At 43.0% G+C, this 26551-nt stretch overlaps 1 protein-coding gene across 3 annotated transcripts in view; it reads left to right on the top strand.

Moving 5' to 3' along the window:
* Nucleotides 1-26001, top strand: part of col22a1 (collagen, type XXII, alpha 1) — an 89188-nt gene extending 63187 nt beyond the window's left edge. For all 3 annotated transcript variants that reach the window (XM_083771120.1, XM_083771121.1, XM_083771122.1), the window contains 31 exons: nt 1022-1075; nt 1222-1275; nt 1368-1421; nt 2290-2343; nt 3572-3676; nt 6456-6500; nt 7959-8036; nt 8286-8321; nt 8415-8468; nt 9308-9352; nt 9913-9948; nt 10598-10711; nt 10804-10857; nt 11280-11333; nt 11442-11495; nt 11921-11974; nt 12167-12220; nt 12543-12596; nt 13671-13724; nt 13826-13870; nt 15775-15828; nt 16597-16650; nt 16754-16807; nt 18467-18538; nt 19092-19127; nt 19799-19843; nt 20710-20889; nt 21710-21776; nt 22597-22779; nt 23727-23804; nt 24537-26001. In XM_083771120.1, the coding sequence (XP_083627246.1) occupies nt 1022-1075; nt 1222-1275; nt 1368-1421; nt 2290-2343; nt 3572-3676; nt 6456-6500; nt 7959-8036; nt 8286-8321; nt 8415-8468; nt 9308-9352; nt 9913-9948; nt 10598-10711; nt 10804-10857; nt 11280-11333; nt 11442-11495; nt 11921-11974; nt 12167-12220; nt 12543-12596; nt 13671-13724; nt 13826-13870; nt 15775-15828; nt 16597-16650; nt 16754-16807; nt 18467-18538; nt 19092-19127; nt 19799-19843; nt 20710-20889; nt 21710-21776; nt 22597-22779; nt 23727-23804; nt 24537-24730 (2169 nt within the window). In that variant the 3' untranslated portion in view covers nt 24731-26001. The remainder of the gene's footprint in view (nt 1-1021; nt 1076-1221; nt 1276-1367; nt 1422-2289; nt 2344-3571; nt 3677-6455; nt 6501-7958; nt 8037-8285; nt 8322-8414; nt 8469-9307; nt 9353-9912; nt 9949-10597; nt 10712-10803; nt 10858-11279; nt 11334-11441; nt 11496-11920; nt 11975-12166; nt 12221-12542; nt 12597-13670; nt 13725-13825; nt 13871-15774; nt 15829-16596; nt 16651-16753; nt 16808-18466; nt 18539-19091; nt 19128-19798; nt 19844-20709; nt 20890-21709; nt 21777-22596; nt 22780-23726; nt 23805-24536) is intronic.
* Nucleotides 26002-26551: the final 550 nt, after the last annotated feature.

The following is a 26551-nucleotide window of genomic DNA, read 5'->3' as shown; positions in this document are numbered from 1 at the left end:
CAGAGGCTGAAATTCACACAAATAAAAAATGTCTGGACTTTTTTGAACATTTTTTAACCTAAGACTTTTGACCTTTACCCTAATAAAAGTAGGTAAAATAATTGTAATATATGTTTTTTTGTGATCATTAGAATGTCTAGAACATGTTTTATTCATTATTGTGAAAGATATCCCCAAAATGTAAATTATTATATTATTATATCATTATTATATAATTATTATAAATTTTTCATCAAACTTTTTTTTTTTTTTTTTTAACATATTTTTTAGTCTTAGTCCTAGTAGTACAAAGTAGTAGTAAGGTTTAAATCAATTTTTTGCAAGTAGAAATTAATGCGGGTGTTAGAGGGATAATGGTCAAAGTTGTAATGTGCTGAAAAGTCCACCTGATGTCAGTAGAGATCCAAATAAACACAACAAACTGCTTCGCACACACGCAAAGCTCAAAAACAGGACATGTCAACCTCTTTTAATTTCAAACCCAAACTGCCTCTGGTGGTGTGATGGAACCCTGTGGGAGGTAATGATTATTCCTGTCACGGACCACCTCACACAGGCCTTTCATATGATGTGGACATTATTATGTGTTACTATTATGGTATATGACACCCCTTCATTTTACATTACCATTCTGCAATGTGATTGTGATCCTATATATACCACCAAATTACTGCCATTATAGGAGGAGAGAAAATGTGTCCTTTCCACAGTAGAACCGTATGTGCACTCACTGCTGGTGTGTGCCGTGAGTTTCCCAAATATCATATGATTTTTGTCGACTAAAGACTTGATTCTGTTGACAAAAATCGCGACACATTGTGAGCTTGTAATCTGCCATTTTATACATTAGAATTAGAACCTGTAAAACCTACTTTATACTTTTGGTACATTTTGCTACCAATTCTTTTGTTCTAAATGTTGAATTCCGGACTTTTACTGCAGCTACGTACGTTGCATTATTGATACTTTTACTTAAGTAAAAACCTTTTGGACCACTGCTTGTGGTGTGTCTTTGATACAGGGTCAGCGAGGGTTACCTGGCGAACAAGGCTTTAAGGGACTTCCAGGACCTCAGGTAAGGAAGGCTAGCTCCACCCCGTCGCTCCAGCCCTCAGAATACATATTTTCAATTTGTAAACTGAAATCACACGTTTTCCCCCGAACTCTTACAGAATGCGTGCTATTACTGCATAATATTGTGATTGCTCTCGTTAAAATCAGGGGCCAAAAGGTGAAACCGGACCCCAAGGAGAGACGGGACGTGTCGGTGACCCTGTGAGTTGTCACACCTGTTTTCATTAATTGAACACATGCATATGTTCTGATATACTGGTGTCATCTCAATGAATCATGTGTTCCTTCTATAGGGCCCCCCTGGAGTGACCGGTGCTCAAGGTGGCCGTGGATTGCCAGGCAGTGTGGTGAGTCATTAATTTGTGCTGAGGGATTAATAACAGTGGGGGGGGGTTACAATGACATGAAAATAGTCTGGTTGGCATACAAAGCCGCATAGAGGCAAACCATTCAGGTAGGACTATAGGTGGGAAGCCAACAAAGGGGATTGTGTCTGACAGCTCCATGTGTATGAGTGGAGGGCATGTGGTCATCTACCAAAATGTCACTCCCCAAAATGCATACTGTGACTTCATGTGGCCAAACGTCAAACGTTTGACTGGAGAAGTGCAGTACCCTGAGAAGGTGTACCCTGAGAAGGGGTACCCTGAGAAGGTGTACCCTGAGAAGGTGTACCCTGAGAATGGGTACCCTGAGAAGGTGTACCCTGAGAAGGTGTACCCTGAGAAGGTGTACCCTGAGAAGGGGTACCCAGAGAAGTGCAGTTCTCAAAGCCAAGGCGTAAAAGGATGACGGGTCCACCAATAAACTGTTAAAACGACAGAGGTGCGCTGGCAACGCAGTGAGTCGTCACAGTCAAACCCCCCCCCCCCCCCCCCCCCCCCTCACAGTCAAACTGTGACTTCTTGGGAGTGAAAGCAGTGACAGACACTGCAGTACCCAGGGCGATTGACGACAAATAGATTGGGGAAAAAAAAACATATGTCAGTCAATATGTCAACCAGCATCATCTCTCCTGAATTGCACCCCCTGCATTGTTGCTCTTTTTAGCAAAGCTTTGCCCCTTTTACCTTCAGAAAGCAGCCTCTAGCCCCTGGGTCGTGTTGATAGATGGATAATTGAACTGATGAACCATGATCGTCTATTGCAAGCGTGACATGACAGTGACTGATGATGACGACCGACAATAACACTGTTCTGTCTTCTTCCATGCAGGGCATCCCTGGAATCATGGGCCCCCCCGGCCCAGCTGGCCAGAGAGGAGACAAGGTCAGTTACCCATCACTTTCCTCAAGGCTGAGGCCATGTTTTGGTATTGAACAACACATCCGAGACGGCTTTCAATGTGGTTACATCACCGCAGTGAGAGAGAGAGAGAGAGAGAGAGAGAGAGAGACTTGAGTGTTCCATCTTGTTTGTCCTTCAAGGCAGTGCATGCTTATTTGTATAGCACAAGGAAATTAAAAGTAATAGGGAGAGAGTCCAACTTCAATGAAAATTAATGTTTGACTTTGTACGTCCTTCAAGGGAAGGCAGATTTATTGGTTTAGGCTAATTCAAAGTGTTTTACTCAAAGCTTTACGCACTGAGACATTGAGCCTTCAGGAGAGCTTGTTCTCAAATCTCTTTCAAGCCATAATTTTGATCAATAGACGTGGCCTTCAGAATGAAATGTGATATTCAATCTTGTGTGTTTTGCTCTTTTCATGAGGTGGTAAAATGTATGAATGTTTTTACCAATACATCATTTTATATCATAGCTGACCCAGTGATGTACTGATGCTACTTTTGCATTAGACTCCTGAAAAGTAACAGTTTTGGACGTATGAGTTTTCCACCCGACAGAGACGACATGGATAGCCTTCCATGACAATGCATTCATATTCCATGTATAACATAAATCATGAGTCAAAAGTAGTTAGAGGTCACACAAGTAATGCAAGGCAGGCAGGCAGGCAGGCAGGCAGACAGGCAAGCAGGCAGGCAGACAGACGATAAGCCCTGTAGACTACTAGCAAACAAAAGCTTATGATATTCACACGTTTTGTTCAACAAGATAATCTTCACATTTGAATTGCAATAGTAAGTTCAAGGTTTTTTTTTTTATAGGGTCATCCAAATAACATTATTAGTGGATACTTGAAAAACACTCCTTGGCCTAAAAACAGCCATAGCCGGCACGAAAAACAAAACACTTTTTAATATAATGATGTAGGAGGGTATTAGGGCCAATAAAAACTATATCACATTACTTTTGCAATGTATTTTTGGGCCACGACCCTTTTTAGCTTAGATTGGCTGGTCTATTGGGCCAAGATTCGGTGGCCCCTGTGGGGTGACTCTGAGGACCACCGAAATAATAATAATCTTTATTGTCACGAAGGATATTCATGTTCACAGGTCTCAACACCCACAGCAAAACAAAACAGCACAGTACAGAATACAAGTGATTTAAGTGATTAATGCTATTATTAAATGACTGTGTGATTGGATCTAGGGTGAAGCGGGTAAAGAGGGGAAAGTGGGTCCCTCGGGACCACCTGGAGACCCAGGCGCGACCGGACCTCCTGGACCAACAGGGAAGGGCAAGGATGGACAAAATGTAAGCACGGATAATTCATTTCTATTGCAGTCGATTTGAAAATGCCAATACACTTTGACTGTCCCTCATGTAGGCACACTGTAGTGTGTTGAGTGGAACTTTGTGTCAAGACTGGAGAAATGTGAACACGTTCGCTTGGCTCACTTCCAATTAGCCAATTAAGGAATAGGCCGCAGTGTTAACCCATTCTGGGCGGTTACCCCTTTTGGTGTTTTAAACATTATGTTATACTTTAGCTGTTGAAAAATAGCAGATTTACAAGCTCTTGTAGGTCTGCTATTTTTTTTTAATCGTGAAAATGTGGCACAAATCATTGAATATATTCTTTCAGAGCGAACGTTTTTAACTCAAGTCTTTGCTTCTGAGGGGTTCCTGGAATAACATATTTCCAGGTCGGTGGGGCAGATTACATAAATTTTTGAGGTCCTTGACATGAAATATTGAGAACCACTGATACAGAAACATGGGTCTTTTTTAATTTCGACGTCAGGCCTAAATGGGTTAAGTACGTCTGTCAATTAGCTCTTCCTGCCATTTAGCACTTTGTATTGCTCTAGTCTACGCCCTCCCCGTGTGATTCACATGGAAACGACGTGTCACGTTAAAGCCTGACTTATGCTCCGGCGATGAAGTGTCATGTGATGTATCATCAAAAACAATGTCTTTTCAAGTTAGAAAAGTGTCTACGGGTGCAATTCTTCCGTGCATTTTTTTACTTAAAATACATTTTGGCCAATCAGCATGTCCCATGACACTCACATGTCACCAAATCTTCCACCACGGAGGAAAACCGGGTATTCGTTTCAAAATCCGTGTTTAGGGCTAGGCCACGGATACTGAAAAAAGAAAAGAAAAAAGTGGTTCCAGTTTGCTGGTCAGATGTAGAGTTGCTGCCCGGCTCCATATATGCAGATCTAGGTGATGATCCAGTCTTAAGGCCTATTCATAGTCTGGATTTTCGGTGATGAGGTGACCACCGCTCCGGTGGTGAGCTGACCACCGGAGCTGAAATAACATTGAGTGGTGGTGAGTAAAAACAGAGAGAAGGGCTGGAGCGGTGGCGGTTGTTTGCTCTTCACCGCGGCTCGTGACGTCATGTTGTAGTTCGGTGGTCACCCCACCACCGTAAATCCAGACTATGTATGAGCCTTTAGTCCGTGAGCCAGAGCCCCGGAATTGGGGTCATCGGTATCAACTGGGGGGAATAATTCTCATAGTTATTTTGGGGACACCCCTAGTGCTAGGAAAATGTGATGGCCTTGCATCTGTGGTAGCTTTTTGTGTGTTCTCACTCCATTTATAACCACAGTTTTCTAAATCTGAATGGAGCATTCTATTTCAAACTGATGGTTCTCACTTAGTATTTACCCGCTGTTTTTGAAAGAAGGTAAGGATAAAGCTCAGACTATATATGTTGTTCAGAAAACTTGTTAAAAGTAGCACATCTAGACTAGAATAGTTATCTATTACAGACAGTGACAACATACCGTAGGCGTATAGTGTCCTACATTTCATAAGATGTAATCTTCTCCACGTATGGCCACGGGTGAATTATAAGCGAACATTTCATGTATGTTTACCTTTCCTCCCCAAAATGTCAAATAGCAGATATCAAATCTGCTATTTACATTTAGATTTATTCTTTAATAGAGTGGTTACACCAGACTAGCTCTGTAATCACAATGGAGGCCCAATAAGCGAGCGCAGCTGGCCGTGCCTTCGTCGCGTTCACCTGGGCACATTTACTGCAGCTGCTGCTGCACTGCAGTGCAGCGCAACGAGTCTGCTGATCATTCTGAGGCTCAGACATGTGGTCAATGTGCTGACACAGCAAACAGGAAGAACATTGTTAAGATTATCAGCTACACCACAGAGATCCGTGCGTGCGTGCGTGCATGCGTGCGTGCGTGTGCTTTACTGTTGCCAGGTGCTAGCCCTCAGGCTGTGCCATGCAATTATCTGACTACTGTAACATGGTGGGTTCTCAAACTTTTTAGAATTTCAACAACCCCCGCAGCCCCACATGGGGCACGTGAGAAAAAAAGTGTAAAATTTAACATTATGTTTTATGAAATGTTTTATATCAAAACTGTACTCCAGGAGTATACTCCATCTGGTTCCACATTCACACTCTCAGAGTTACAGACCTGTAAGGGTCCATTTGGTTCCACATTCACACTCTCAGAGTTACAGACCTGTGAGGGTCCATTTGGTTCCACATTCACACTCTCAGAGTTACAGACCTGTAAGGGTCCATTTGGTTCCACATTCACACTCTCAGAGTTACAGACCTGTAAGGGTCCATTTGGTTCCATATGCACACTCTCAGAGTTACAGACCTGTAAGGGTCCATTTGGTTCCACATTCACACTCTCACAGTTACAGACTGTAAGGGTCCATTTGGTTCCACATTCACACTCTCAGAGTTACAGACCTGTAAGGGTCCATTTGGTTTTACATGCACACTCTCAGAGTTACAGACCTGTAAGGGTCCATTTGGTTTTACATGCACACTCTCAGAGTCTGGCTATGTGAAACTAGTTCCTAAGTAACTATCAATCATTTAGCTGGGGACCCCCCATGAAACCCTGTCAAGGACCCCTAGGGTCCCCCCCAGCCATGCAATTATGTGCATTACAGTAAAGAATGATACAGTTAAACCTATACAGAGGTTCAAATGCAATTGATTTATTGTCAGAGGAGCTTATAATAATAATAATAATAATAATTCCAGTAGTTAGATGCTGTCATGAATTGATGGATGTCATGCTTCTTACAGGGGGAACCGGGACCTCCAGGAATTCAGGGTCCTCCAGGGCTAAAGGTAAAGGGAGTTTGTTTTAGTGTGTGTGTGTGTGTGTGTGTGTGTGTGTGTGTGTGTGTGTGCACGACTGTGTGTGTGTGTGCACGACTGCGTGTGTGCGTGTGTGTGTGTGTGTGTGTGTGTGTGTGTGTGTGTGTGTGTGTGTGTGCGCGACTGTGCGTGTGTGCGTGCGTTTGTTCAATGGTGGATGTGTGTCTGTGTTTGTGCGTGTGTGCCTGCCTGCGTACTTGTGTGCGTGCGTGCAGTGCGCGTGTGTGTGTTAACATTGCGTTTGCACTCTGCATGCAGGCATGCATGTTTGAAGGTCTGTTCTGGTGTGTGCGTGTGCACGTGTGCGTGCGTGTGTGATTTATGTAGGTTTCCTGAGGTGTTTGTCTTTTTTTTAATCATGCACTACCACCCACATGGGGTGAATAATTTTTTTCTTTTTTTCCCCCCTTTTTTTCGTTGGAGGCACGCACCAAAAGCAATTTCTATGAGCAGCATGCTGTGGCCGCTGCATTGATTATAGCCACAGCTTTGTTGTGAAGAGCTTGATCTTGGGGTCATGGGAAAGGAAAGTCAAGACAAAGATTACTTTCTAGATTTATGGTGTTAAATTGTTCAACCTCACAACACTGAGTGTACTCAGTACAACTTATGAATCGATAATAATAATAATAATAAATAATAATAATAATAAATAATAATAATAATAATACAAATAATTGTTGCGACTGTAGGTCGCAGATTACTATGAAAACCTGCAAAACCAGGCCATATATGGCGTGACTGACGGAGCGACGGGTCCGTCAGTCCGTCACGCCTCGTGACATCACACCTTGCGAACACGTCACGCCACCATATATGGCCGTCAGTCCATCACGCCTTGTGACGCGCTCACAATATGGCCGTCTCAATATGCAGATCCCTCAGGGCCCTCATCAAACCCTGTATACTCAAGACACTTCCCCTGCTGCCTCCCTTAGAAATCCATATATGGAGCTGACCTGTTTTGACATTCCATACGTAATGTATGTTGATCAAACCCTGTACACTCAAGACACGCTCCATATATGGCCAGTACAGAATTATTTCCATAATGTTTGGGAGGGATCCGACAGAATCCCCACCAAATCGATTCTAAGCCAGAGGTGTTTGATTACTTTTCTGCATTCACCCTGCTATGCTCGGATGACTTCGGTGATCGGTGTTTGCTCAGGGACACACACCCGCATTTAGGCGCCAGCGTGTGCCCCGGCGGTCGAAGCAGTGACCTTCTGAGTACCTGAAGACCGATTTTGCAACCCATTTTTTCACCCAGTGTCAATTATCTAATGTAATCCTGGGCACTACACTTCCTCTGCCAACCTGGGGGTGGCATGCTTCCTTCTATGCATGAGGAGGATTCCAAGCTGCTTCTTTTCACCTGACAGGGGGGGGTTTCCCCGGTTGAACTGTCTGTCCTGTCTTCTGCAGGGTCAACCAGGATCACAGGGGCTACAGGGGCTGCCCGGCGACCGAGGCCAGCAAGGGGAAGGCAAGATGGGGCTTCCGGTAAGAACTCTCAAATCTAAAAACATCATTATCATTTTACTGCTTTCCTAATTGTTTAAAAAATAAAATGTCATGCTGTGCAGCACTTCGTTTTAAATGTGCTTTATGAATTAAATTAACTTGACAATTTTTAAGCCTGATATATACTGTATTATTGTTTTGGTGAGCGATACCATCATACCACGTACAGTAGTAAAATGATGCCTGTGGTCTTATGTGTAATCTATGGCATCTCTCTCTCACACACAGGGCGCGCCAGGAGCTGCAGGGAATACTGGACTTGCTGTAAGCACTTTTACCACTTTGACAAAACTAGCTGTGTCTAAAGTTGATAATATTACTCTAACACTGTGCCTTTCTGGCTATTTTCTGCTTTAGGGCCAGAGGGGTCCGGCAGGCATCGCTGGACCTCAGGGTCCCGCTGGACACAATGTGAGTATACAGACAAAGAATAGCCTACCGTTGCTGTCGGGCAAAAAACCTCTTATTTCCTTGATCATACCACAGCGTGGTCACGATGCGACTCAGATGTAGGACCCAAAATGCAGAACAGACTGGTAAAGGCAAGAGAGGTCAAATGGGATTTATAAATGGGATTTATTCACCCAAAACTCAGGAATACATACAGGACAGGAAACACTACAGAACACCAGAACTATACCCAAGAGGCCAATTGCAAGAGGGGCCAACTTTGCATTACTTCCTGTATCTGCGTGAGGTGGGCGGTAACATTATTAGGAGACGGGAAGAATGTTGGAGTCTATATTTCCAATGGAAGAATGAATGTGAACAGAGCAATTATGATCCATTCTTTAGCTCCATAGTCACTGAACTAAATGCTGGACACAAATCATCACAAGGCATACAATATTTCAAAGATATTCATACTAAAATGGCTTCTTTTAGCGAGACAAATCAGGAGAAGATCTACTTTGTTATCGACCTTTCTTTATCCCAACAACAAACTCTCGCGAGATTTGAGAGGAGTCCAGAACAGTCTCTCTGTCCATCTGCAAATCTGATACTTTGAAATGTTATGTTTTTTCAATGCTGAGTAAACATAATGTACCGTAAATTATTAAGATGTCTGTTGGGGTTCAGATAATATACAGTATGATGAGCATTTACCATTATGTTGTACTATATTGTCTTATTATGTTATTTAATTAAATTGCATTAGAGGTCTGAAAGGAATCCTAAGCAGTAGTTCCTTAATCTGTTGCATATCACGTCATGAAAACACCACAATCTTGTCTTTGTCCCAAATGAAGGGGTTGCCGGGCAGACCAGGAGAGAAAGGATCGCAAGGAGAGCCTGTAAGTAATGACATTGTCCCCCACTTCTACCTCAAAGCCACGACCAACTCCTCAAATGTGTCTGGAGGCATTGCACCTTTAACCATGAGTCTTCATTCACAAGTACCACTATGATTATCGCGCATTTATTGAAGTACCGTATAATAGCACCAAACAGGCACAAGTGCAAGATTAGAATGATATAGTAGACTATAGGGGTGTAACGATACATTTTAACAGCGATACGATACGTATCACGATACATGGTTGACGATACGATACATGGGCGATATTGGTTCATTATGGCCATACGATCAGATACGATTCAATGATTTGAAATCGATACAGTATCCATTTAAAATTCATTGACATTATTTTAAACTAAGTAATTAAACCCCTCTTTTTCTTTTATCTTCTAAAAATTGCTAAATACCACGCACAAAAATGTAGTATTGATACAATTGATTTAATTCATCATTCATGAATTAATCATGAATTAATCGTTCATGTGTTCATCCATTCATGCGTTCATCCATTCATGTGTTCATCCATTCATGTGTTCATCCATACCTGTTTCTCAGGGGAAAGGAGCAGACCTGTCTGACTTGAACCTCAAGGTAAGGAGCTCTTCCACCCGTTCCTCTCTCACACAAGCTGATGATAATTAGTAATCAGTCATTCAGTTACAATCATCAGAGTTGACAGTATGATGTCAATAACCCAGCAGGCACCTTACAAAAAAGGACAGTTATTATTACTAGTGACTCAACACACTCACTGACTGTACAACCAATTCCTCTGCATGCCATCAGGACGATGCTATACGATAGGTTACAAAGTTAATTTGGCCCCCTCAAGGAACCCTGGGGGTCCCTGAAACCCACATTCTGGGCGGGAACCCCTTTTGGTGTTTTAACATCATGTTACACTTTAGCTATTGAAAAATAGCAGATCTACAAGCTCGAAGTGCCGCGCTACAAGCTTGTAGGTCTGCTATTTTTGAAAGAAAGAAAACTGTCAGGATTTAGAAGACATTTTGTAGAATCGTCCTCAGGTCGAAATGGGTTAAGAGCCACTGCAGGCCTAGCACTTTGTGTAAGGGGTGTGTGTACTATTGTGTGTGTTGTCTAAGGATGAAGCTGACATGTTATTCAAGTGACATGCATTGTATAGTATCGTCTCTGTCGGGTCAAGTATTAAAAAAAAAAAAAACGTTATTATTGACACTAGTAGCATTATCACCATGCTTCTGCTGCTGTCTTCTAGGATGTGTGTAATGACTGCCCCGCCGGACCCCCCGGGTCCCCCGGTCTCCCTGGCATACCGGGGGACAAAGGACTAACCGGAACAGCAGGGAAAAGTGGACAAGACGGCTACCAAGTAATGACAAAAAGGCTGTTAATGACATGAAACTGCTTGTAATAGTAGTATAGGACGCTGATTGCAGCGTGTTCTGTGTCATTTTATTACAGGGACCAGCCGGGCCGGTCGGACCCTCAGGGCCTACCGGAGCAGAAGGAGCCAAGGTGAGTCCCCAAAAAGCCAATTAGGGGGCTGTATGTTGGAATATTTGAATATTTTGTGGACAGGGAAACACAGGGTGTTGTAGGGAATTGGATACTTTCAATGTACTTGAAATTATTTGTATTTTATTTGAATGTTGCTTTTGAATGATTTTTTACAAAATGTTTCTTCATTGAAAACAAGGATATAACAAGGATATTTTCTTGAATACACTAGTAAAAATATATTTTTATTGAAAACAATAAAAGGATATTTTCTTGAATGCACTAGTAAAAAATATATTGTATTGAAAACAATAAAAGGATATTTTATTGAATACAACACAATGATTGTTCCTGTTAAGTCTAGCCGTTTGAAACGGCCACAGTGTCTTATCTATTCCTGGAATAAAACTCCTTACATGTTGCCTCATTTCTCACCGCAGGGCATCAAAGGTGACCGAGGCCCTGCAGGCGGACCTGGAGACAAAGGAGACAAGGTCTGAACATTGATCATATACTGTACTGTAAATATACAGATTACATTCATGATTATGGAATTTGAAAGTTGTGCTAAATGTCTTCTGGTTTTCATGTGTGTTTGACAGGGACACCCAGGGCCGCCGGGCCACCCAGGAGCTGCTGGCCTGATGGGACAACCTGTAAGTGACATATTGTCCTCCTGGCCTATTGTGTGTAGAATATGTCTATGTATATTGTGTATTGTATTGTATACTTTTTTTTATTGTATACTATTTATGAATCTGTGCTCCATACCTGACCAGATCATGGCCGTGAGTTAAATAAAATGATGACGATGATGAAGAACTGTGCAAACAAGACACCGTTGTCTGCAGGGGCGCCGTCACGCTCTCAAAAGAGCACAGACAATTTGTATTTATTTGTTTGCAGGGGGGGGGGGGGGGGGGGCATTTTGGCCCTTCTGACCCCCTCTCCGGCGCCCCTGGTTGTCTGCTAATGTCAGGAACTTTTCACTCCTTTAAAAACACAAAGCGATGTAACGTTATTCCATCCATGATTATTTCCCCACTCCTTCCAACGCGATCCACCTTTTCTCTCCCTTCAGGGAAATGATGGACAGCCTGGCCCCTTGGGGCCCCCGGGATCCCCTGGAGAGAAGGTTAGCCATGTGCACTGTAACCCCAGAGAACACATCGTCACCCATATGTGTCATTATTGTCCAGACCTGGCGGTCCCTCTGGCACGGAGGCCAACCAGGCTGGGGTAATAGTGGCCATTCATCATCGGTTGTTGTTGTTTGTTTTTGCGCTGATCTTTTGTGTTTGTTGGTCTGCTTTTCTTTATTTACTAGGGCAAGGAGGGTCTCAAGGGAATCCAAGGACCTCCAGGTCTCCCTGGCGTGATGGTATGTGGAGGGAAATGGATCTGATGCACAGATGTAATGCAAATTAAACAGTGTCACTGTCACAGCCTCCATTGCTCCGTAGATGTTTTATCAACCTGTTTTCCACTGTGACTGAACCCAGGCAGCGCTTCCTTCTTCTGCTCTATAGTATACCTTAATATCCTTTTTATCTGTAATCACAAAGAAAACTTTTTTTGTACTACTACATAATTAGTAATTACTACTACTTAATTTGCCAGTTATTTGGGGGCCCACTTGCGCGATCCTCTCAGCCCCCCAGGCCGGGAACCACTGAGCTAAAGTGATTGTCTTTGTCCTTCAGGGTCAGCCTGGTAAAATGGGAAAAGATGGCAGAGCCGGAGAACCTGGAGAGTCGGTGAGTAAACTTCAATGCAACGAAAACCACTCGCTCAATGACGCTCATTAAGAACTTGAACCCCTCATTAAAGATGGAGTGTTGTGATTTTTGTATTTTTTTCCAGTTTTTCACGTGTCTATGTGAGTTAGACAGTACTTCATTAGACCCCTTGGTATGGTTGTTATGTGCAATGATGTCTTCCCTTTGTATTTAGGGTTTCTTCCTGGAGGCTGAAACCTTGACAGTCAAACATGCCAATGAAAAAAACAGTGATATAGTGACATCACAATATCATCCTTTCCCCTAACCCATCCCCCTTTACCATTCAGCTACAGCTGTGGGTGCGACACTGATACAGTATAGTGAACGATGGTTAGCTGTCCTAATTGGGTCAAGGACAGTCGACTGTAAGCCGATCCATTCCAGTCCTCCTTGGCTCGGGTGTATCAGTTGATACAGTACTAGTACAGTAGGCAACCAATCACACAATTATGCCAATGGAGAAGCTTGTTGACACAATCTGGCATTTAAAAGAAACAGAAAACTGACAGAATCACACATTCTGTAGACAGCCTTATTTCATTCCATTGATTATGTCCATACTATATATTAAAACTATGTTGGTTAGGCCCTGGACTATCTTCAATTCAGTGTAGTTGAAGGAGCTGTACACTCTCCACGACGTTAGGTGGCCACCACCAGTGAGCGAGGCAAAAAACAGAGATAGGAAGTTGAGTCGGCATGTTTCAAGGCTGTACATAAGTACTTGCTGTTCTTACTGTTCTTGCTTATGTTGCTTATGAGTTAGCAACATCATTAAAGTTAGTTTTGCTCCAGTTATATGTTCATTGTTGTCCTGAAAGCTCAGTTTATGATTGAAACCAACAACAACCTGGGATAAGAGCTGCCTTATAATATAAAACCATCACAGTGGATCTGGACCCCTGTGCTCTGATCATCTCTCCATTTCAACTGCATGTGTTTTCATAATTGAATGCCCTGTTTATTTGTGTCGTGCAAAAGCACTAGAAGCGATACAGTACAGTCCATATCTTCAGAGGTTCACTAACAATGCCTTTGCTGTCATTTCAGGGCAAGCAGGGAGAGCCTGGCACACAAGGAAACCCTGGACTCAGAGGTCTCCCAGTAAGTACAGTATATATACTCACAAACTGTTCTTATTCGATGCAAATTGAACCGTGAAAGCATTTATGGATGGAGTGGTAATCATCACTGTGTCCATACAGGGCTTCAAGGGACATAGAGGAGAGCCCGGCCCTCCTGGATCAAAGGTCAGTATATTATAGTTACCATCCACAGGTTGTATTGTCAGATCTCTCCTGATATGTTCGGTTCAGATGTCTGAACTACAATAAAGCAGACTTACTGTATTGTTCAATCCAGTGCACAACACTGCGCAGCCATCTGCTACAGATTGCTTTATTATCTTTGTCAGGTAAGCCAGACCAGAGCGGAGGATCTTACGTTTGTCCCTGTATCTGTGTCTGTGTTCACGATTCAAGATTCAATACTTTATTGCCATGTCAACAGAGTTGATTGGAATTTGTTTCAGTGGCACCCATTGCAGTAACAGGGGATAGAGACAACAATTAGAACTACTACATAGCTGCAGCCCTATTTCGGCGCTGCCCTCAGCTTTCTTGCATCTCGAGACCGCCTCCGGTGAGAGCAAGAGAGCTTATTTCAGTCAAATAAGTTGACTGATGATCAGCATCGTATTTCACGTGCCAATAGGCCATGGAAATTATAACCGAATATAGTTCAAATCTCTCAACGACAATTTGTTTAGGCTTACTGTAAGCTTGTCCTTGTACCATATAGGACCCTCACATACAACAGATTATGTGTTATTAAGGCATGTCCTCTAGTGGAGATGCAAGCTTCATAGAGCGTACAGTACATAATAGGTCTCCAGTAGGACCTAACTTTCTCAATAGAAGAGCAGGTGAGACCACCAACAACAACCGCTGCAAATCACTAGTTATATTGTCTTACACAACATATACTCAGCCATGCATGTAGATTAGTTAAATAAAACACTTAACAATTAACATGAATCCCACATTGTAGATTTAAGAGCCATTAACAGTTAATCATCCAATGCAGATGAATGAGAACAGAATCATACACCCATAATGTGTGCATACAGCATCGGGCATCTAGGCTATCATCACATGTCAAGATGAAACCATGTCAAGACGTTTTCAAGACTGTTCGTTCTTACACATACTTTACTCTTTGAGAGGCGGCATCACACCTGCTGGGTTGGTCTGCCCTTCAGCGCAGACGCACACACACACACACACACACACACACACACACACACACACACACACACACACACACACACACACACACACACACACACACACACACACACAAACACACACACACAAACACACTGTCAACACACACACACCATCAGGAACCCTCAGGATGTCTGCCACCGCACCATGACCAATAGCACGGCTCATTATTGCCAGCTCTGAGTCACACAACGTGCCAGGCAGACAGACACTTCAGCCCTGGAGCGAGCTCTGTGCAACGAGGATGGTTACAGCTCTCTGACAGCATGGCAAACTTAACTAGAGAAACTAGCTGTGACGTGAGTTTCTTCTCACCCAAAAACCTGTCTTGTAGATTGTGGCAGAATCCACCCCGTTCCCCTTTTGCGAATTTGATCCAATTAACGTCAATCAAATTGATGCAGTATTCGATTAGATTTAGCTCGTTCACTTTGATTTATGTGGCGGAAATCGTTTTGGAAACCCCGCACTACAAACTTTGACTGTGTGATTTATTTGGTATTGGAAAAGATATTGCCCAAAAGTTTTTTTTTTTTCTTCTTTTTTTTCACACACACACACACACACACACACACACACACACACACACACACACACACACACACGCACGCACACACTAATTGAATAGGGATATGTATAATACGTCAAGTCAATCTTTTTATTTTAAATGGTTTGGCCAATTATTTTAGTGCTACCGTAGTGATTTATTATTAGAGTTTATTCTATTTCATTTCAGTTGAGGTCACAGAATTGTGCTGTTTTTCAACAGAGTCATTGTAACTTCGTCCCATGCTGTCGAATAAAGAAGAACCTGAACTTTAACTTGAACTTCTTCACCGAACTTTCTCTCTCTTTTGGTTTTCAAACAGGGTGAAGATGGAAAGCCTGGGTTGCCAGGGCGCGAGGGAAAATCTGGGAAAGAAGTAAGTCCAATCAGTGTTGTTTTTGGCAGCAAATTTTTATTTTCATCGTATGGAACCAGTTCTAGAACCAAAGTTCTTTTGGTGGAAAATAGGGGTCTGGGGGACCCCCAGAGGTCCTTGGGGGAGTTCCAGGGGGTCTGGGGGACCCCCAGAGGTCCTTGGGGGAGTTCCAGGGGGTCTGGGGGACCCCCAGAGGTCCTTGGGGGAGTCTGGGGGACCCCCAGAGGTCCTTGGGGGAGTCTGGGGGACCCCCAGAGGTCCTTGGGGGAGTTCCAGGGGGTCTGGGGGACCCCCAGAGGTCCTTGGGGGAGTTCCAGGGGGTCTGGGGGACCCCCAGAGGTCCTTGGGGGAGTCTGGGGGACCCCCAGAGGTCCTTGGGGGAGTCTGGGGGACCCCCAGAGGTCCTTGGGGGAGTTCCAGGGGGTCTGGGGGACCCCCAGAGGTCTTTGGGGGAGTTCCAGGGGGTCCCCAGCAAAATGAGGAACAGTTTAACCACTTTAATCCTATTTCAATACTTCAGCTATTCGGAAATAAGCAATCTCACAACGCCATGACGCGCCGTGATTTTGATTTTGAAACATGTTTTCAAAATGTTTTCAGAATGTTTTCAGATCATGGGGGTGGTTCTAATAGATATCAAATTCGGGATCGTTGACGTGAAAAAGTTTGAAAACCACTGCAGTAGTACCGTATAGAATTATTATTTTTTAAATCTGCATTTACGTCAAGCAACACATTGTAATGGTTTGTCTTTGTGTTCTTGTGAAGGGCAGTAAGGGTCCTCCAGGGCCGGAGGGGATGAACGGTCCGAGAGGAGAACCGGTGAGTGAAGCGCACATGTCTTAAAGACAGACACATAATGACAGTAAGTAGCACTGATGTCCCATTGAATCTCTCTCTTTCTCTCTCTCTCCCATCTCCTCAGGGCAAAGCAGGTGAACACGGGCCAGGAGGAAAGCCAGGCACGGCTGGACCTCCGGTGAGTCATCTCCTTTTGCTTCATTTAGATGGAATTGGGAGTTGTTGAGAAGACGGGGGAACGTCTGAGGTTAGAGAGGAGATGGAACGATGTGGGGACGCAGGGCCAGTGCTCCATCCGCCTGGATCGAGCACTGGAGGTGTCGTTCAAGCGCGCTTACAATTCTGAAACCAGCAACATGACGCAAGTTATATCTCGCAATATAAATTAGGAATGAATGTCAAGGTGTCATGGTCGCTCCTGGAACTAATTATTATTCATGACAATGATGAAAGCAGAAGATCAAAGAGGAACTGAAGGCAGTAGTCAGAAAGAAGAGCGGGTTTACAGCATGTGTGTGTGTGGGGGGGGGGGGGGGGGGGGGGAGGGCAGTGGCGTAAAGTAACTAAGTACAAATTTACTGAGTACTGTACGGAAGTATTTCCAACTTTCAGTACTTTTACTTCTACTCCACTACATCTCAAGGGCAAATATTGTATTTTTTTACTCCACTACAACTACTTGAAAACGTTTGTTAGTTACAGTACTACCGGTAGTTACTTTGTACAAAACATACAGTAACCACTTCAGTCCTACTGTATATATATACATTTCTAGAGGCTATAGGCCGGGGGAGTCGATTATATTATTAAAAAGAGAGAGATGCCTTGAGAAAGATGTGCAGTATAATGTGCATAACATATTAGTCCAGTGACTGATTTGATCCAAGCGAGCATTTAATCAAAATAAGATAAGACATTTATTGATCCCCATGAGATAATTCAGGTGTCGTAGCAGCAACATTACATCAGTAAGAGGTACAGGTTAGATTATTAGGGACATAATAATAATAAGGTGTTATGCAGGGCCGTTGCAAACAGGGCTTATGCAGGGCCGTAGCGTGATCAATAGTTTTGCGTATCCAGACAACTATTCCACAATTTCCGAATGCTATATAGAGTCTGGAACTACACCTCCCGAAATCTGAGTAAGGAATCTGACATTTAGTTTAAAAATATCCTTAGAGCTTATTTATCTCATTTCCATTTCTGCTGAGCAGCAAGCTATTATATGCTTAGATTATTTCTATTTATATTAGGATAAATGTGCGCGCCTGTAAAGACGAAGCAGAAGTGTGGAGTGGAAATTGCGAGAGGCAACAGTCTGGCAACGCAAGACTAAGTGATTACCAACAAGCACTTCCAAAATACACTTGCAAACACTTGCAATCACCTGCAAGGAATTTCTTGACAGGAAGTAGCTCATAGCATGTCTACGGTGGATTTTTATGAAACAAACACTTTGCAGATAGAAAGAGGATAATTTAAGCTTTTCATACAGCTGCAGTGTTGGTGACTTTGACGTCATTTAATACAATCAGACTTTTCTGTTTGGATGTGTGGTCTGTCAATAGTTGCCACCCTGCAATTAATTAACTTAATGGCAAGATGGCTGCGCTCTGCATGAGGTCAATGGAGTCCCTTGCAGTGTACATTATAAATGTACACTGCATATAATATATATATAATCCATCTGCTACAGGGTGGAATGTCCCCACCGCAAGATTATTTTAAGATCTTTTGATGAGAACAGCCAAAATGTTAATCAGTCTCAATCCTAGTGTGTAATGACTGTGGGATGCAGTGTGATGAGCAGCCATGTTGTCTGCTTCCATAACAGGGTCAGTTGGGAACCAAAGGAGAGCCAGGGAGTCCAGGGTTACCTGGCTTCAGTGGACCTAAAGGCCCTGCGGTAAGTCGTCCGTTTATAAAATAAATAAAGTTGTGTCCATTCCAGTGTTGTTTTTGGCAGCACATTTTGATTTTAGTCATAGTCTCTTGAATAGTTTTCATTTAGTTTTAGTCACATTTTAGTCACTTGGAATGTTTTAGGGTTAGTCTAGTTTTAGTCGACTAAACATCGTAAGATTTTAGTCGACTAAATCTACAGTTGATTTAGTCGAACAAAATGTATTTTGGCGGGCCTTGATGCCGTCATAACGACTGTTTTTTTTTTCACTTGCTAAAAATAGCCGATCTACAAGCCCACAACACGTCGCGCTGCAATGCGTTGTGGGCTTGTTGATCGGCTATTTTCAGCATGCAGCTAATTGTAAAATGACTTACAGTGGATCTCTTGTCCCTTCCTAACATTTTAGTCTAGTTTTTATTTGCTGACGAAATTGTCCGTATATTTAGTCTCAGTTTTAGTCACCATAGCTTAGTTTTCATTTAGTTTCGACGAAATCAACACTGGTCCATTCTCCATCTCCATTCTCCACTTGAGTGTTTATTTCAATCCTCAGGGTCCTTCCGGTCCATCCGGTCCAGAGGGAAAGCAGGTGAGCAGGACCTAGAGTTTTACAGTTCATAGTTTTAATGGACATTCTACTGTTAGACGGATGATAGGTTTTTGGTTTACTTATTATGAGCCTAGACTAGATGACTATTTCTATGCATTTGATGTACAGTATTACCTTTGTTGTGTTGTTCTTGCTTACTGTAAATAGCTCTGGATTAAGAGTGTCTGCTAAATGCCTATAATGTAAATTGTACAAGTATTCAAGTAAAGTAGGCTACAGTACTCAAGTACTGTAATATTTTGAGGTATTTTTAATTCCAAGTATTTCCAATTTTCAATATTTTACTTATACTCAACTACATCTTAGGGGCAAATACCATACTTTTACTCCACTACAATTATTTGAAAACTTTAGCTACTAGGTGCCTTATAGATTTTGTATTATTATTATTACAAAACATTAACAACTTCAGCCCTATGCTTCTGCTATTTCAAAATAGTACAGCTTTTTACAATGCTTTTATACTTTTACTCAAGTAAATGTAGAATTCCTGACTTGTAACAGAGTATTTCTACATAGCAGTATTGATGACTACTTGTACTTATTATAAATAACTTGAGTACTTTTTTTTCCCACCACTGACAAAGTTGTGAATCCATACATTTAAAATGATTTCGTCTCTGTATTTATTTTATTGTGTGTTTTTCCAGGGGATGTCGGGCAGACCTGGCGACCGGGGCCTCAAAGGAGAAAGGGTGAGTATGTGTGCATGAGCGTAGAATAGATCCTGGTTCCTCATTATCCTCCAAACAGGGTGAAACATTTGAAGGTGATTTGTCATCATGGCCGCAAACCAACTGTCATCTGGCAAGCTACTGTTATATTCTCATCCCGCTGCTATAATTGGAAAGCCGTGGCTTGTGCGTTGAGTTCAGTAAAGGGTCTTCATGTCTCTCCAGCATTTAATAAACAGAAAGTACATTTTCAGACGGGTTTGCCAATTTCATCCCAGCAGGAGAGGTGTTGTTGATCAACGTTATAGTATTCCAGTTCCAATTTCCGTCTGCTCATCGCTTCCAATTTCATTTCGTTACCCTGTATCCTGTATAAATTCTCTCTCCTGACTGGGTAAAATATCCTATCATGTATTTCCTGTTTACTATAAAGAACTGGAGAGACGGGGATAGACTCCAGTAATAGAACAAACATTCTGTAGTAATCAGTTTTCTGAAAAACCTCATGTTTCTATGTCAGTGGTTCTCAAACATTTCCATGTCAAGGACCCCAAAAAATATATGTAATTGGCCATCGACCCCCATCTGAAAATATGTTGTTCCAGGGACTCCCCCAGAAACAAAGATTTGAGTTAAAAACGCTCGCTCTGAAAGCATATATTGAAAGATTTGCGCCACATTTTCTCGATTAAAAGAAAATAGCAGACCGACAAGCTAGCTCGTAGCGCGGCACTCAGTGCTGCGCTACGAGCTAGCTTGTAGATCTGCTACTTTTCAATAGCTAAAGTATAAAGTAATGCTTAAAACACCAAAAGGGGTTCCTGCCTCGGATGAGATCGCCACAGCGATGTTCAACTGGTCACTCATCACATGTATCTGTTTTTCAGGGCGACCACGGTACAAAGGGCGATAAGGGACAAGCGGGAGAGTCCGGTATGCCTGGAAACCCGGGCATGCCTGGCAGGAAGGGCCACACGGGCATGATGGGCATGTCAGGTCCCCCGGGAGATATGGGGCCCCCGGGGTCACAGGGGTCTTCTGGAAACCCTGGTCAACCAGGGCCAAGGGTGAGTCACATGCATTCACACACAGTCAGCATTCTCAGCCTCGTTTTTCTTTTGAACCATCAGGTTCAGGTCTGTAAGGTCTGTAAGTTAACTCTGAGAGGGTACAAAATGGAACCAAATGGACCTGTATACGCTCAGAGTTAAATTAACACAGAGGGCCCTATTTTATTAGGCATCTTATAGTTCAATTTCTATTATTTGGGAAAACATTTTAAAATAGTGAAAATATTTGATCTACAAGTGCACAGTGTGTCGCTGCACAAAAAAGGTCCCAGAGGAATTTACAGTGTAGATTAGGGTGCTTTTACTCAAATCGGGGCCCTTGAAATAAAAAAATAATCACAACAAAAGAATTCAAAATAAATAACTAAATAAATGCAACTATTTTCAGATTCGTATTGTTATAATGAGAGACGAGAGGGATTTATTACAGTTTAGGACAGAAAGCAGAAATGTCTAATAGGGCTTTAAGCAACTATTGAACTAGTCGACTAAATCCACCTTGTTGGTACTAGTTGACTAGTACCAACTAGTTGAGTAGTACCAACTAGTACCAGATTTAATAGGCCTCAAGATCAGCTAGATTATAGTTATAGTCCCCAATGCACACAGTTTTTAAATGTACAAATATATATATATTTATTTTTACATAATAGGTAGTCAACTAGTAAAAATGACTAGAAGTGAAAGCCCTAATGTCTAATTGAACTTTGACCTTGTGACCTGCATCAACAACCCTGTGTCTAATTGAACTTTGACCTTGTGCCCTGCATTAACAACCCTGTGTATAATTGAACTTTGACCTTGTGACCCTGTGCAGGGAGAGTCGGTATCACTGGAACAGATGAGGAGGCTCATTCAGGAGGAGCTCTCCAAACAATTAGACGGTAAGAGGAGTCATGTGACCTCCGCCTCATTCAATTATACCTGCACAGTCAGAGCTCGTTGTGGTTTGTGACGTCTTGTTATGATGTTTTTATAGTGTTATTTGAGGGTCACGGCACGTCTGTTCTTTGTGTGTTATCTGTGTGTGTGTGCGTGCGTCTGTGTATGCGTGCATACGTGTGTGTGTGTGTGTGAGGGACAAATGTCCCCATGTTAAAAATAAAAGATGTTAAAAGTTAGGATTACAAATGTGGAAATTATTCAGGGTAGCTTTAGTTAGGATATAAGAATTGGACATTTAGAGTTAGGTTAGTTAGTTAGTTAGTTAGGTTTTCGGTTGTTGGGGGGACATAGTGAGTTAGTTGTACGCTGATATCACAAACCAACCTTTTCAATGCTGTCCTAAAATGTTGATGTCCTCATAAGTATAGTGATACAAACGACAAACAAAATAATACTACCGTGCTGGGCACGTCAGGAGAGAGCTACCCAAATACAATGCTGGAGCACTCGACCGGTCTGCACATATTTTGTTATTTTGCAGCGGTGACTTTCTCGTGAAGTCCCCATGTATTATTCTCTCTGATTCAAGTTGTCCCTGTTGAGCATCGATCGACAAAGCCCTTCTACCTTCAACTGGCTGAAGCACGCAGGACTTCCATTTGTACCTGTAGTAAACGTGTGTGACTGTGTGTGTGTGTGTGTGTGTGTGTGTGTGTGTGCGCGCGTGCGTGCGTGCGTGCGTGCGTGTGTGTGCGTGCGCGTGCATGCGTGTGTATGCGTGTGTGTGTGTGTGTGTGCGTGCACTGCATCCCTCTCTAGCCAAACTGGCGTACATCATGGCTCAGATCCAGCCGGCCCACGTGAAGAACACAGCGGGTCGGCCAGGGCCGCCGGGGTCATCGGGCAAGGACGGCACCAGCGGGCGACCGGGCCCTCCGGGAGAGCCTGGCATGCCCGGACAGAACGGAGGAGACGGAATCAGAGGACCCATGGGCCCTAAAGGTCAGAGCTGAACCCGTTCCAGTCTGGAGAAAAGAGTCATTTTAAATAGTGGTGTCACGATAAAATGAAAAAATATACCAGCTCATAGCACGTCACTTCGTGCTGCGCTATGAGCTTGTAGATTTGCTATTTTATACAACATCTTGTATAAAATGTTTGCAAATCTTTTAATATATATGTGACCAGATTTGACTGAGAGACTGCCATCGTGCAAATTCCAGCTTTTCACCAGTGTTATTAAATTAGTTAATAGCACTGGCAGACTCTTCACATACTGTATACTAGAGCATGTCTGAAATAAGTGTCAGAGCTGAAATCGACATGTAAATATGAAATAAATGCTCAAACATGTAGCTAGGTGTAATGTTAGAGACCACAGAAGTGAACATTTCAAGCCTGTTTTCTCAACTCGCTGTTTTCTGCAAGACATTACTCTATAAGCCATATCTCCAAAACCGGTGGGTCAAACTGAACAACCAATATGTCAATTTGAAGCTATGATTCCCTGAGAAAAATCCAATGGCAGTAAAATGTGGTCACATATGTTTTAAAGCATAGGCCTATTGTTTTACTCAAAACTTTGTTTCTGACGGTAACTGCATGGATCAAAATAAGTTGAGATTGGGTCCACGGCCAAATACATAATAGTTTTTTGGGAGCACCACTGATATGCTAGCAACATGTTATTTTATTTTATTTTTTTATTTTTTTTACTGTTAGGATTTAGAAGACATTTGTAGAATAGAATAGGCCATCAGGTCTTAATGGGTTCATGTTCATAGATTGTATACAGATTTCATAGACCTTTCACAATTACATTAGTTAACATTGAACCAAATCTACATCATTTTGCATCACTCATCATGGCTGTCCATCGTTGACACTAGTGCAGTAGGCAGTAATGCAGTAATCATAGTGATCATGGTTGGTTTGTTGACTCCTTGCAGGCGAGAAGGGATCCCATGGAGAGAAGGGAGAGGCCGGTGCGGGTGACAGAGGAGAGCAAGGCCCCATTGGTCCTATGGGTAAGTTCAACCTTCTTACTGTTCATTCATAGTACTATTCTCTTATGTGGACAATGCATTTTCCAATCTACTGCTCCTTTTCCTGGATGCCAAATCCTGTTGGTCAGCTAATAACCTCCGTAGCATGTTGTTGTTGTTGTTAAAGACAGCTGATTTTAGCCAAGTGAACTACAAGATTAATCAGAGCCCAGATCACACTAGCCTGCATGGAAATGAATCCAGACTGATTTCACTACGTTCAGCAGATGTTATTATAATTTTTCAATGCAATGTGGCAGTGTTTTCCATTATGTAAAACTCGAGTCCCTTGCCTACATAATTGGTGACATTTGGAATTAGTCAAATAGGAACCTGGCCAGACTGAATAGTGAAGTGAGGAGAAAAGAAATTATCTGCCAAACGTAGAGATCGTGGATTCCAAGCTACAGTAAGATCACACACCCCTACTGGACATGTGTCTGATTTGTAGCTCTTGTGGTGGTGTTATGATCTTTGGTCAGTGTATTAGTGCAGGGGTTCTCAACCCGTGGGTCGCGACCCCTCGGGGGGTCGCCAAATTATTTTCAAACTGAATGTCTGGAAAATGGAAATGAAGAGTTTGAGACGTTGAGAACCCCTGTATTAGTGTGTGTGTGTGTGTGTGTGTGTGTGTGTGTGTGTGTGTGCGTGCGTGGTGTTATGTCACTATGTCAGGCTGAGTCTCTCTCCACCTCTGTGTTGCGCCCGCTACAGGTCCCGCTGGCATGCCGGGCTACGGCAAGGACGGGAGCCCGGGACAAGCCGGAGCGCAGGGAGAGGCAGGGAACCAGGGGCCCCACGGGCCACCCGGCCCCACCGGACCCACGGGTCAGTGTGACCCCAGCCAGTGTGCTTACTATGCCAGCCTGGCCAACAGACCCCACACCAAGAACGTCAAGGGGCATTAAAAGAAATGAAGAAAAACCCACAAAAAAACACCCCTCCACTCACACACACACACACACACACACACACACACACACACACACACACACACACACACACACACACACACACACACACACACACACACACACACACACACACACACATACAGACACAAGGAGGCTTGAAGTCCAGCTATATTTATGAACTTGGACATGTCACGATGTTGGATCAAGAACTTTTTACTTTGTAAGGATGATAACCTCAATGTGGAATTAGAGGCTGAAGCAATATGAGGAGCTGCCGGTCGGTCAGATTATTTCTTTTGTTTTTTGTTTGTGTATGAAGGTTTGGATTATTTCCCCCCCTCCCTCCCTCCGTTCTCGTATTTCCCATAATTACATTATTGAGAGATTTGTTTAATCATTTTTAGACCACTGAGTCTCAACCTTATCATATCAATGCCCCCAGTTTTGATATGCATTGATTCAACCACCTTACCTTATTTAAAAATGGGAAAGCACAGTGTCATTTTAGATTTTCGCTGACTATGCAAAAATAGGAGATCTACAAGCTCACAGCGTGTCACTTCGTGCCATGCTGCAAGCTTGTGGATCTGCTATTTTGGAAAAAATCTTGAAAAGTGTGATACTGATTTAGAAGGCCTTCGTAGAAACTGCCTCAGGTCTTATTGGGTTTTTAATGTAACTCTATGGAACCACATCGGAGCATATATGGTGCCGTGTGTATGTGTACACACCCTCAGACTTAAGGCCAATACATAACATACTCCGTCCGACGCCCGAACGCTATCAAAAGGCAAAACCACGTCATTCAGAACTTTGGATGGGTCTCTCAGAACTGTCTTCGGATGCTATTACATCCCCGACATGTTCTATCCAGAGGAAGTTCAATGATTGGTCAGAAGTTGGGATGTGCAGTGATTTATTTTCGTTTTGTTTCCACATTCATTCAAGCCCATATAAGGCTTTGTTCTCTAGTGAAAGTGGTTCTTTTGAAGAGACATGATTGGCTGCGGAGGAGAGGTACTGAGTCTCATAAGCCGAACTTCCGGTACAAACAGATTAATTGTTCAGATTACTGGTGTTCAGAACTCACAAGAGTTCGGTGGCAGTATCTGCATTTTGTCTCTCCATGAAGTTTTTGCGGACAGGCCCGTCCGAAATAAGTTCGGACATCGGTCGAACTATTTTCAAGCATATGTATGGGGTATTTATTTGGCTCCTAAATATTGATCAATTTGCTGGGGACCCCCTGCAAACCCCCAAAGCACCCCTGGGGGACGCCATGTTAAGAAACAAGGGCTTTTTAGACCAACAATTCCTTCTCAATCCACCCCCCTGGGAGTGAGGATTTGGGGGAGTGGTTTTGTATCATGTCAGTATTTATTTCAAAGGTACGTCCCACCAATACCCCCCCCCCCCCCCTCCCTTTATGTCTCTTGCTGGGGTTTATGTGCATCTTTCCCTGCCTCGAGCTGAGCTTCAGTCGCATAAATAACCGCAAAACGGTCGACCGGTGAGTGTACTGGTAATTATCCAATCAAGGCAATCCAAATTCGATCAGTCCAGAAGAGAAGAACGGTGAGGAGCATAATTTCCAATCACCCGACAGTGATGGGATGTGCGGTGGAGTGTGTTGTAGAAATAATTGTGCTGAAAGAATTGTGCATTTCCTTGTCTTTGAGTTGAGGACCTGAAATGTCCAGCACAGGACAGAGTGCGCAGTGTTCTGATGTGTTGCGGTAGCTAACATATATACTGTATTCTTCAATACAGATTTGTTAAAATAACATTTTATTTATTCAAAAAGGTCCCAGATTG

This window comes from Protomyctophum parallelum, assembly GCF_964188405.1.
Source record: "Protomyctophum parallelum genome assembly, chromosome: 1".
Lineage (NCBI taxonomy): Eukaryota > Metazoa > Chordata > Actinopteri > Myctophiformes > Myctophidae > Protomyctophum > Protomyctophum parallelum.
The sequence above is the reverse complement of the archived record's forward strand: the minus strand, read 5'-3'. Positions and strand labels throughout refer to the sequence as shown.